The sequence below is a fragment of the Ovis canadensis genome, chromosome X (assembly GCF_042477335.2).
Source record: "Ovis canadensis isolate MfBH-ARS-UI-01 breed Bighorn chromosome X, ARS-UI_OviCan_v2, whole genome shotgun sequence".
In the NCBI taxonomy this organism is placed as follows: domain Eukaryota; kingdom Metazoa; phylum Chordata; class Mammalia; order Artiodactyla; family Bovidae; genus Ovis; species Ovis canadensis.
In genome coordinates, this window is record NC_091727.1 from 12,598,406 (window position 1) to 12,611,385 (window position 12,980).

Genomic DNA, 12,980 nt, shown 5'->3' on the forward strand with positions numbered 1-12,980 from the left:
CAGGACTCCTCAGCTGGGACACAAACTCACCCTGTACCTGGCATCCCTCTGGACACGCCTCTTTGTCGCCCGCCCCCTGGGAGACGCAGGGTGGGGAGTAAGGGGCAGTGGACTGACCGAGGCCCATGCTACCTGTTGTCCCATGAGAAATAGAGTCTCTCTCTGACCCAGGAGGCTTGTCTTTTCTACTGACACCTAATGAAACTGTGACAGGTCAACTTATTAGCTTTGCAAGTAGGGCTACAGTTCTTGACATCTGAAAACATCTTCAGGCAAAAGTATTCCAGAGTCATCCCACGAGTATTCTGTGCCTGAGGAAAAAAGAAGAGCACCGAAAATATAGGCAACATCAGGCCACGCTAGAGATCAGTGCAGTCTTCAGGAGGCATCAAGTGCCGGAGCGGAAGGGGTCATTCAGTACTCCTCCTTGGTTGGGAGAGGAGCAGGTGTGATGGGGAAGGGGCAGAAATGGTGGGAGTTAGTGTCCAGAGGAGGGAGCCTATAACGGCGATGGGAGGAGGGAGTGGGAGAGGATGAATGACCAGGGGAGTTCCATGTTGAGTAGTGGCCAGGGTCCACAGGTGTGGGAGTCGTGGCTGGAATATTTGACCTTAGGTTCGCCAAAGGAATCCAATGGGATTCTGTGCTGCTGCAGGCTAGAGATCCATGACTAGAGGCTGTGGACCTGAATTCAAAACAAGATATTGGTGTTTAAGGTCCAAGAAGTTAGTCCCAAAGACTGTGGTCTTGCAGCGGACATGGCAGGGCAGCCCTCTGGGGCTCAGGAAGAATGGTCGCCTGACATCGGATTGTGTTTTGTTTGAAATCCTAGATAGGCCAAGAGAGGATTTCTTTCTGTCTCATGTAACGTCAAGCGGTGGCCAGTGTGGGACAGGGTAGACATGCCGCCATGTCGTCAGGAGCCCGGCTTTCCTCCAGCTGTGTGCTCCACCATGGGCTGTGGCCCTTGCCCTCGTGGTCACAAGGCAGCTCCCAGAGCTCCTGCCTTCACAATCACATTGCAGGCAGGAAGGAGGGAGGGAAATGGCACAAGGAGCTGCCCACTGAGAGCCTTCTTTCACGATCCTTCCTGGAAGCCTCACCAATGACTTCAGTGAGCCCCCCATCTGTAGGAGAGGTTGGGAAGCACAGCCTGTTAGTTGAACACATTGCAGTCCCCCCATGTATATTTATACATGGTCATACTGGTAAGGAAAAAGGTGAGAAAGGATATTGGGTAGGCAACTAGAAGTCTCTGCTACAGATACTAGAGAAACGTGCAATATTACTACATTCAATTTAAATCAGCTTCATACTGATTTTCTCCCTACAGGTAACGTAATTGCAGGCCTCCCGATTTATTTCAGTTTAACATCTCTTCCTATAACATGGATTACTGGGGCACTGACTGGCCTTCACTGCACAGTCTCCTCTCTTCCTTTACTCTAAGCCGTAACTGTGCTCTCAAATTTCCCTGGTCACGGAGGAGACACGGTGGGGGAGGTCTTCTTCAGGTTCTAGCAGAGTCATGTAATAGCAATCACTTGTGTTAGTCAACCTCTGCTGTGTAACAAACCACCCCACATTTGCATTTTCGCACCTTAACACAACCATTTTATAATATTATCTCTTACAATTCTGTGGGCTGATTTCACTGAGCCAGGCAGTTCTTCATCTGCTCACACTAGAAACATTGTTTTGGGGGTTTCTATAACTAGTACTTATCCTAACAGATAGAGCCACAGTCCTGTGTCGACTTTCTATGGGAAAAGGACTTCACAGTAAACGAAGACAATGTGTTTTTTCCCACCATCTTATAAGGTCCATTTAAACCCTTTGTACTCCTTCTTGTCTTTTTTTTCTTTTAAATGATCCTTCTTATTTAAAAGAAAAAGACAAAGAAGAAGAAGGATTACTATGACTTTCAATATAAAAAAACTCTAAGAAAAAGGCTACAAATTTTAAGGATTAGTAGGTGGACACATTCTCGCTCTCCTTCCATTTACAGGTCAATGCCTTCGTCGCTTCCAGGGCAAACAGGCAAATACCTGGGGAATCTTCTGTTTGGGAATTGTCCTGAACCACCTTCCAACCTAGAATCTTAAAACGGAATATACTTTTATCCACAGGAATGTACACTCAGAATTCATTACCACACAAACAAGTTCTTAAATTTGGAAGAAAAACGAAATAGACAAGGAGGCATTCATCTTTTTTGGAATCTGGTTACTAGCATAATTTTGATTTTAGATAATTCTCCGACACCTTCAATTCAACAGCTTAAGCTAATTGGCCTCATAGTTATGAGGCCTACGAAAGCAGTCGTGTGTTTCCATAATAGCAAGTAATTTTAAGAATTTTTAAGAATATAAGTTAAAAATAATATAAGTATTTTCACAGAAAAAAGTATAAAACACATTTTCTAGCAAAGCAAATAACCATACACATAATTAAATATACAATTAACAACACATTTTCTTACTTAGAAAAACTTAAACCATGACACAAGGTGATTATTTGGATATTATTATTCCAAAGGACTTAAATATACAAACTTGGTTGTGAAAGATCTGGCTAAGCAACTTAGGTAAAAGTCTATCTGTGATGTTATAGTTTCCAAGAAGTGACATTAAAGTCAAATAGTTAAACATTTCTCTGTGCTGCTTTTTTTTTTTTTTTGTAATTCTAGAAATGTTACATAAAATGGTTCAGGAAGTCATATAGACACATCACATGTACTGGGGTGGGGAGGGCTGAACTGATACGTCCAAGTTTTATAGACTCAGTAATGAATGAGAAGACACAATGGTACTATATTTAAAGCAAACATCAGTATATTGTATACAAGAAAGGCATCTCACAATAATGAGTCTGTTTGAACACCACAGTTTTTCAGATTGTATTTCTAAAATGCGGGGGATCTATGATATGCTGTCAAAAAACAGAGAACTGACATAAAAAGCCAAATATAAAGATATAAAAGATAACAGTAACATTCAACCATCCACAGGTAAAAGGCCATCTGGACATAAGCCTGAAACCAGCAAGACGCCATCCACTGCAATTTCTCCAGTCTTGCCCTTGCCACGTTCAGCTTCAAAAATGATCTGACAATGGAGAGGGAATAAAAAATTACTTGCAAAGATTTAAAGCAATGATAAAGTCCCACTATTTAATTGCTATTAAACTGAACGCAATTCATATGTCCCTATTCCATAGAAACAGGCTTTGACATTGAATATATGGTCATGTATTTTCCGGATGCCTGGTATCTACACTGAGTGAATTACAATCAGAGAAAACAGGGCTCCTGCAACACCTAAAAGAATCTGGAAAGCCCTGGAAAGCTGAGAACAGTAAAGTTTAAGAGGAAATTTTGGAATTCCTTCCTTTTTAGAAGAAAAAAAAACACTAAAGGAATAGTACAGTTTTCTTTTCAAAACCCAGGCTAGAAGAAATTTAATTATCATCATGAATCTTCCTATTCCACTCGTGGGAATGCAAATTTGTACAGCCACTTGGGAGATCTGTGTGGTAGTCCCTTAAAATATAAACACAGAGCTACTGTATGATAGGCCAATCCCACTCCTAGGTGCCGAGAAAACTGTAATTCGAAAAGACATATGCATTCCAATGTCCATTGCAGAGCTGTTTACAGTAGCCAAGTTATGGAAGCAACCTAGATGTCCATCGACAGATGAAGGGAAAAGAAGGTGCGGCATAATGGAATATTAGTCAGCCATAAAAAAGAATGAGATAATGCCATTTGCAACAATATGGATGGATCTAGTTGGTCCTACTGAATGAAGTAAGACATAGAAAGACAAATGTGATATGATTTATATATGCAATCTTAAAAAAATCGTGGGAAACATAGTACATATAAATGTATCTACAAAACAGAGCCACAGACGTAGAAAACAAACAGGGTTACCAAAGGGGACAGGGGTAGGGAGGCATAAACTGGGAGACTGGGATTAACATATATACACTATCATATGTAAGATAGTAACTGGGAAGGTCTTTTGGTTAGGACTTGGAGCTTGCACTGTCAGGGCCCAGGTTCAATGCCTGGGCCAGGAACTAACATGGATGGACCTAGAGAATGTCACATTAAGTGAAGCAAGTCAGACAGGGAAAGACCAACACCACGTGGTGCCAGTCATACGTGGAATCTAAAATGTGACACAAATGTGGACTTCCCTGGCGGTCCAGTGGTTAAGACTCTGCAGTCCCAATGCAGGGGCAAGGGTTTGATCCCTAGTCGGGGAACTAAGACCCTGCATGTGGCACATTGGGGCCAAAACATAAATAAAATAAAATATGAGACAAGTGAACCTATCTACAAAACAGAAACAGACTCGCAGACATAGAGGGCAGACTTGCGGTGACCAAGGTGGGGTGGGGGAGGGGCGGGTTGGGAATGTGGGGTTAGCAGATGCAAACTATTAGAGAATGGATAAACAGCGAGGTCCTCCTGTAGGGCACGGGGAACTCTGTTCAGTACCTTGTGACAAACCATAATGGAAAAGATTAGGAAGAAGCGTTACAGTTAAGTCCCCTACATATGAGCCTTCAAGTTTCTAGCTTTCAGAGATGCGAAGGTACCTTCCATTCACGTCGGGCGTGAGTGACATTACAGCTCGCCCTCCGCCTCCTATTGCTGACGGTCCTTCAGCTCTGCCAGCTCCCACCTCCTCGCCCTCCTCCATCGTAACTCTTCTTGCCTGTCCACTTGATGCCAGCCCCTGTGTGCCAGCTGTTGTACTGCACCACTCTGCTTTTTAAGGTACTGTACTGTAAGATTTAAAATGTTTTCTTTATTTGCCGTGTTTTTTTATGTATTACTTGTGTGAAAAGTATTATAAACCTATTACAGTACAGTACTATATAGCCAGTTGAGTTAGACGGGTACCTTGGCTAAATTGGTTGGACTTACAAATGTGTTCTAGGAAGAGAACTCACTCATATGCAGGGGACTTACTGTATATAGAGGTAGAACTCAATCACCTGTGCAGCAGAGATGAACACAACATTGTAGATTAACTATACTTGAATAAAATAAATATTTTGGAAAATGACCTTCTGGTTTCCATTCATTGTGATAAGTGCTGGGCACAGAATCAATGAGCAGGATGTGCTTTTATGTAGTAAGGGATTTAGAGCCTGGTTTGGAAGGAAGCTGGTGGGAGGAGCCTGACACATGAGCACTTCATTTCGACAGAATATGATACGCCTGCACCTGACAAGTATTATTGTTATAACTACCTTGCCTATTTCACTCCAGAATATAAGCTGTTTAAGTGGAGGGGAAAGTCTTATTCATCTCTGTAGCCCTAAGGCCTAGGTACTTCAGGAAGTGTTTTGCTTTGTTTGTTAAGTCAGTGAAAAAGAATGTAAATATCTCATTTTATACAGTTTTCCACTTACGCTTTTGGGAGTATCAATTCCGTGATACAGCTGAATTTTCCCCATCCTCCACTGTTCATTGGTGCTCCTGGTTTTCTCCCAGGCCAGGGCATTGTTACTATTTTTCGCAAACACTCTAAGCTTCCCTACTTTGTGTCCAGCCAGCTGGTAATGAAAGAGCAAACAGAAGTTGCTGTGGGGTTGCAGGTTGGGGAGGAGAAGTTTCAAACGGCCGATGTCCTTCTTCTGACCTGCCATGGCTGAAACAGCCATATAGTAGCCAAGAGCTGGAAGAGAAGAAAAACCCACAGATAATGAGGCCATTGCAAAGGGTTTGGCTACAGTGAATAAAACAGCTGTTAAAAAATGAACAATAGGCACCTATAGGGGAAGCTCAAGTCCTTTTCATTTCAAATATTTAGGAACAAAATTTTCATGCTAACATGAATTTTAGAATCCTAGGGCTAAAATTCTTTGCTCTGTAGAGAAGGAAACTGAGAGTTAGAGAAACTGAGGAATCTGCTCACATTCACAAACTTGATAGTAGTAGGTATGGGGTAAGAATCTAATTTAACGGTCTTTGAGCACTGTAGATAATTTTCAGCTAACAGAAAACTTGTATTCCAGAACTTTCCACCTTGGTTGTTTGACCCTGGAATGCATTTCTCCACTGAGTTGTATGTACAATGGCTAGCTGGTTAGGTGGGTCCACAGTGTGGTATTTAATTCACAACATACATGAATCTATACCAACGGTATCATGGAGCTCAGCCACCATGTGCAACGTGTCACTCCATGTTCTGCTTGAAGATGGTAGGAACACAGATCACCTGTTTCTCAGATCCTTTTCCCAAGAATTTTGTAACCAGTGTAGTGGATATTTGCTCATCTGCAGCCTTATGGTTGTGGCTTTGATGGACTTGGACAAAAACTCTCATAGGGTGGGGTTTGGAGAAGTTGACAGAAAGAAGATATTCCTCTAGAAGCCAGGAGAAAGACACGGTGGGTGGGTGGAGTTTCCTGGTAGTCCAACTCCTAGAGACATTCTCAGGGCCCAGATTGACATTGCTTTAGTTTTCACTGGACCCAGAGACTGCCTGGTCTTCTTCCCCAGTTAGTAAGTTTGCCAGATTCAGAGAATAAAAGTCCAGAATGCCCTGTGGAGTTTGCATTTCACATAAACAACATGTCTGAGATATACTAAACAGCATGTGCTGATTATCTGAAATTGAGGCATCCTACATTTTATCTAGCAGCTCTACTAGCTACAGTCTTTTGTGACCCACTGTGGTAGGTTTCCCTTTTACTCCAGTTCAAGCCCACTTTGATCTGTCCTTGAGATTTCATCCTTCTAAAAATGCTGATTCAGCCTGTGTTGAGTGAACCTCAGGGTTATTTGCAAATCAGGTGTTTGTAAATAGGGAACTTCTATCCTCTACCTATATCCCACGTTGTAAAAGGAATTTTTGTTAGGAGACACCCAGGTTTCCTGATTGCATGTAAGGGCTTGCAAGGAAGGCTCTCAGGGAGGAATCAGTGTCAAGGAAGGATCTAGGAGGATCTTTTACCTGAGGGCTGGGCATATACCTCTCCAAAGAAGCACTTTGATGGGTAAAGAACCAGACTTCCTGAAAGTATAACAGTTGTTTCTAATTACAGAGTCAGCCTTAGATGACCAAAATTCTATTTATGCTCCAAATGGGATCTGCCAACCAAATGCTCTGCCTCAAAGGAAGTTAGAGCCCTTCAAAGGTAGACAGTGGAAAGTAGGCAACTCAGAGCTTCGGCAGAGAAAAATTCAAGGTTAACTGGAAAGAAAGAAATCCTCCAGTGATAGGTGGGCAAGTCCAGTCCAGGAGTTCAGAGTGCTGATCTGCTGCTCATTATGATTGCAGTGCTCTGAGGGGTGACGCTCCTAAAACTCCAGGTTTAGGGAGAGGTCATATTAATATTTCCTTTCCAGATTCCTTTCCCCCTCCTCCTAAACTCAAAAGAAAACCACAGAGCACCATAGCTGGTAAACTGGGGAAAAGAAACAACTTCCTTCTACCTTTTCCCCGAATACTCTTAAACCTTATACAAAGTCCTACATCTGTGTCTCAGCAGCAGGGGAGTGAATACGGAAGAGGTTTGCTGGAGAATCCTTTACGGGGTAGGTGGCTGGGAAATGGACTAAGTCAATCATTTATCAGGGGAGACTTGGGAAGGTCTAAAAGCTTCCAAAGGTGACAAACAACCCTGACTTCACAAGCAATGAGAACAATTACCCTCGAATCATTGGATAGCTTTAATTCCAGGGCCAGATCACAGGACATGGATCAGTGAAGACTACATACCATTATCTCTGTCTGCAGGATTCCAGTCGAAATCATCTTCTATATCCTGTTTCCAGTCACAGACGCCATGGTCAAAGGTGCAGTCAACTGAGATATTTAAATGTGCTAAGAAAAAGGGTGCATTTCAGCATCATTAAGCGGATTAGGAAATGTTTTAACACTGGGATCTCTGGAAGGCGTGGCCATGTTTGCAGTTGCTGTCAAGAGTTTAGGGAATTTGGGACTAAAAGATGCAAACTATTATCTGTAGGATGGGTAAACAACAAAGTCCTACTGCATAGCACAGGGGACTATATTCAATATCCTATGACAAGCCATAACGGGAAAGAATGCAAAAATAAATATATACATATGAATGTATAACTGGATCACTCTGCTGTGCAGCGGAAACTAACACAACATTGTCAATGAAATTATTTCAATTAAAAAAAAGTTTAGCTAAGTATGGCTGTCTTGGTATCCATTTTGTTTGGCCCTGCAGTCTGTGAGGGCCTTAAACTGGCATTAGCCCTTACACAAGTGCAAGTCCTATATAAGAGCCCATGGAGTCACTCATAAAAGTGACTTGCTCATATGACCTTCCCAATGTCCCCTGTGATTGACACCCTCCCCTGCTTCCCAGGGCCTTGTGTCTGCCTTAGATAAGGGCCCCCTGAAGCTTACTAATACCCCAGTTGTTTTCGTTGGAATCCGTCAATGCAACCTTAGCCCAGCAAGCCCAAAGCACTACACACACATGGACCCTCATAGAGGCGTGTGCCCCACGTTCTGCCTGGACTTCCCTCTAGGGCCCCTGGAGGCCACGCCATGTCGTTCCCCAAGACCTGGAGTAATAAACTTGCTATTTCAATTTCTTTCGTGGTCTTTTGTTGAACCATCTGGCACCCAGGGGCTTGATCTAACAAATGTTCATTTAAGAAATCCTAACAACTGCATGGAGTACAGGGTCAGCTAGCACAACCTTTGACCCAGTGCTCCCAGTTACTTTTATGTAGATTGGGGTCAGCAAACTAACATCCTGGCCCACTGCTTGTTCTTGCAAATAAAGTTTTATTGAAACACACCACGCCTATTCATTTACAGATTGTGGCTGCTTTTGAGCTGCAGTGATAGAGCTGACAGATGCAACAGAGAGCGTATGGTTCCCAAAGCCTGAAATAGTCACCCTCTCGCCCTTTACAGAAAACAGTCTTGACCTCTGATGTAGGTGTCAGAAGTTACCACTGGGAAAAAGAGGAAAGACTGAGATGTTTCTGATTTGTAACGAATGCCAGGCTCTGGCTTGGAATGGGGGGCTTTTGCAGTTTATACTAAGGAATAAAGGAAGGGCAAAGAAAGGGGAAAAGCTGAAGAGATAAGGGGCAGCAACTGGTTGTTGATGCATTAATGATTTGCAAAGCATTTTCACATACATTACATCATTTGATGTGGCTGCCACAAAAATTCTCCCATCATGCCCATTTTCAAGAAAGTAAAACTGAGAGTCATAAGTGACTTGACCAAGTCCTCCAAACACTGAGGGCTGGAACTAGACCTGACTCCTAAACTAGGTTGGAATCCAGGCTGTCCATCTACATATATCTAAGCCAGTACAAACACACGGCCTCTTCTCTCACTTTCCTTTCTTCTTAACGCATATTTCCCCTATTCCAGAAAAGATATTTTATTTCTGTCTAACTTCTAAAATTAAAAGATGCCAGGTAATGCTTGCTTCCATTCTTCAATATTCTTTATGAGTGCTAGTACTCCTAAAATATACTCACTCCTAATATATGTTACTCACCTTTGTGTTTCCGATGGGATGATGCAGTTTTTCTTTGCATCAGAACCAGATCAACTTCACTCGCTTCATTCACCTTAGAGGCTAACAATGAACACTCGATCAGTAAAAAAAAATCCCTAAAGCCCCACATACTAAGAAGGTATGAATCAATGAATGAAGAGGGTTTATCATATATGGCTTATCATACATAGCCGGCTATTTGTAACCATGGGCTCCACAGCCACAGATTCAACCAATGACAGGTTGAAAATGTATTTTTAAAAAAATTCAGAAAGTTCCAAAGAGCAAAACTTGAATTTGCCTTGCATACCAGGAAACCATTTACATAGTATTTACATTGTACTAGGTCTTTTAAGTAATCTAGAGACTACTTAAAGTATAGGGGAGGATGTGTTTAGGTTATATATGAATACTGCACCATTTTATATAGAACTTGAGCATCCATGGATTTTTGTGTCTGCAGGGGTTCCTGGGACCAATCCCCCAGGGATACCAAGGGACAGCTGTGTTCTACTTACAGAGTAGGTTACAGCAGTGTTTCCCCCAATCCCCCAGGGATACCAAGGGACAGCTGTGTTCTACTTACAGAGTAGGTTACAGCAGTGTTTCCCTAACATTTCCAAAGCATTCATATCGGTGCCAGTTTCCACATCTAGAACATCTTTTTTGAAAGGTGCCCCCAGTGGACCCCATTAGGCATCACCTAGCTAACCTAAACACAGCATGTTAAAAAGCAGAGACATGACTTTGGAGACAAAGATCCATAGAGTCAAAACTATGGTTTTTCCAGTAATTATATATAGATGTAAGAGTTGGACCATAAAGAAGGCTGAGCACTGAAGAACTAATGCTTTCAAGCTGTGGTGTTGGAGAAGATTCTTGAGAGTCCCTTGGTCTTTAAGGCGATCAAACCAGTCAATCCTAAAGGAAATCAATCCTGAATAGTCATTGGAAGGATTGATGCTGAAGCTGAAGCTCCAATACTTTGGCCACCTGATGGGAAGAACTGACTCCTTAGAAAAGACCTTGATGCTGGGAAAGATTGAAGGCAGGAGGAGAAGGGGACAACAGAGGATGAAACGGCTGGATGGTATCACTGAATCAATGGACATGAGTTTGAGTAGGCTCCAGGAGATGGTGAAGGACAGGGGAGCCTGGCATGCTGCAGGCCATGGGGTCGCAAAGAGTTGGACACTACTGAGCGACTGAACAACAGCAATGGGGCAAGCACAGACAAGGCAAAATAGAGAGGGAGCAACGGATGCCTGGTGAGAATGGAAGGGAAAGTCTCAGGCTGGGTCAACATGGAAATCCCCCTGCAGGGGCCGAGGCTGATGATGGCTCTGGACAGTCACCAGTGACGATGGTGATTCTCCAGCTCATGTAGTAATCTGAAGCTTAAGCTCTAAATAGAATGTTCCTCTATTTTACCTTTTAAAATTATAACCACACAACTCTGACATTCTCCTTTCACTGAGTGTGCCTGTAAAAAGTGCCTTGAAGAAGGAAAAAGGTAGAGCTCAGCAAATCTACCTGGGTGGGGGGCATCTCTCTGGGGTTTAGGGGTGCACTGCACCCAGAGCTGGTCAGCCAGATGACTGAGCTGGCAGGACAAGCAGGTCTCCTTGGTCAGGAGCAGAAGGAGGTGCTGCATCAAATAGGACACATCCCAGGTAAGTGGAAAGGACTAACCTTCTGTGCATCCCACAGCAGCAAATGTGATTTTGTTCTGCAGAAGATGTTAGTTTCCAGACCGTATAGACAACCCTGCTTCTTAAAATTTAAAGCTGACCCCATCTTACTTAGGCTTCCCTGGCGGCTCAGGCAGTAAAGAATCTGCCTGCAATGTGGGAGACCAGGGTGCGATCCCGGGGTTGGGAAGATTCCCTGGAGTAGGGATTGGTTACTCATTCCACAGGCAGAGGAGCCCCGTGGACTTCAGTCCTTGGGATGGTAAAGAGCTGGACACGACTGAGCGACCAACTGTCACACTTCACTTCACCATCTTAGTTACGGCATCTTCCTCTTTCCTGTCATCTGCCAGGGAAAACTACAATTCACTTTTCGTGAGATGCATAAATTAACAAAAATCATACTTGATACTCACAAAATACATCTCCACGAAGGCTTTGTTCCTGCTCCACATGGTTCTCATCTCTGTTCTCATCCTCCAGCCTTTCTTTCTTTCTGTTTCCATTCCTCTTCTTTTCTCTGTGAGGGTTCCCATCTCTGGAAACGCTCTCTTCAGAGATGAAGGGCTCCAAGTCAACCTTTGGGGTGGGCGTCCCTCTGGGCTCTGCAATGTTTTTCATTTTTGCCTTCTTTCTCATGCTATTCTTGTGAGCAAGCAACTTCTTAATTCTGTCCTTGATGGTACCAGGTGCTCTGAGGAATTCTTTCACAGAATTTTCGGGGATAACTAAAACCAACAGTAAAAGAGAAGTTCCACATTGACCAATAGTCAGATCTCTCACAAAAATGGAGCATTTAAAAAATGTCAAAGTGCAGTCAATGAATGCTTCCAGAATCAACACATATGAGGCTCAATCATCTGATATTTTAGAAAGAACTGCATTTGCATCTGGTTTAAGTGGTTCCAATGGTTACAGCAGGATCTTAACTACCTTAATTGTTCAAAGACAAACCTTCGTTTTGCTTCATAAACCATGATGATGAAATACCTGCTCCTACCAAGCTGGGTTACAGATCACAACGTGATGAATTGTCCAGAATCCTCTAATATTGCTGCTTTCACATTGGTATCTGTCAAAGCTGCTGCTGCCCAGGGAGCCCTGTATTTGTTTAAATGTGATGTTAAAAAATTATAGCTAGCATTATGTTGAACGATATGTACATTGTCAATAATGAGCCATTTGTGACCTACAAAAATGGTGATTTTTGATTCAGTGAATACATATATTTGAATTTCTTCACCTCAACCAACTAGTTTCAAAAGCTAAATGATTTTACTTATTGGTTATTTATAGAGAGGCATCTATATTTAGTTTTACATTCATTTCATATTTCTCACCACTAAATTAAATTCTTTTTTAAAATGCATCTTTGTGGTAACGATAACCCTGTATGTGAGACAGCAAAAGAGACACAGATGTATAGAACAGTCTTTTGGACTCTGTGGGAGAGGGAGAGGGTGAGATGATTTGGGAGAATGGCATTGAAACGTATAATATCATATATGAAATGAATTGCCAGTCCAGGTTCGATGCATGATACTGGATGTTTGGGGCTGGTGCACTGGGACGACCCAGAGGGATGGTATGGGGAGGGGGGCGGGAGGAGGGGTTCGTGGCAGATTCATGTTGATGTATGGCAAAACCGATACAATATTGTAAAGTAATTAACCTCCAATTAAAATAAATAAATTTATATTTAAAAAAATAGAACCTAAAAAAGTAAATAAAATGCATCTTTGTAATAGACTGACAGACATA

At 42.6% G+C, this 12,980-nt stretch overlaps 1 protein-coding gene across 1 annotated transcript in view; it reads right to left on the reverse strand.

Moving 5' to 3' along the window:
• Positions 1 to 2,209: 2,209 nt before the first annotated feature.
• LOC138930150 (epidermal growth factor-like protein 6) overlaps positions 2,210 to 12,980 on the reverse strand; it is a 53,239-nt gene continuing 42,468 nt past the window's right edge. The window contains exons 8-12 of the mRNA XM_070289778.1: positions 11,636 to 11,947; positions 9,529 to 9,609; positions 7,746 to 7,850; positions 5,431 to 5,696; positions 2,210 to 3,107 (exon numbers count right to left, since the gene is read on the reverse strand). Coding sequence (XP_070145879.1) covers positions 2,997 to 3,107; positions 5,431 to 5,696; positions 7,746 to 7,850; positions 9,529 to 9,609; positions 11,636 to 11,947 — 875 coding nt within the window. The 3' untranslated portion in view covers positions 2,210 to 2,996. The remainder of the gene's footprint in view (positions 3,108 to 5,430; positions 5,697 to 7,745; positions 7,851 to 9,528; positions 9,610 to 11,635; positions 11,948 to 12,980) is intronic.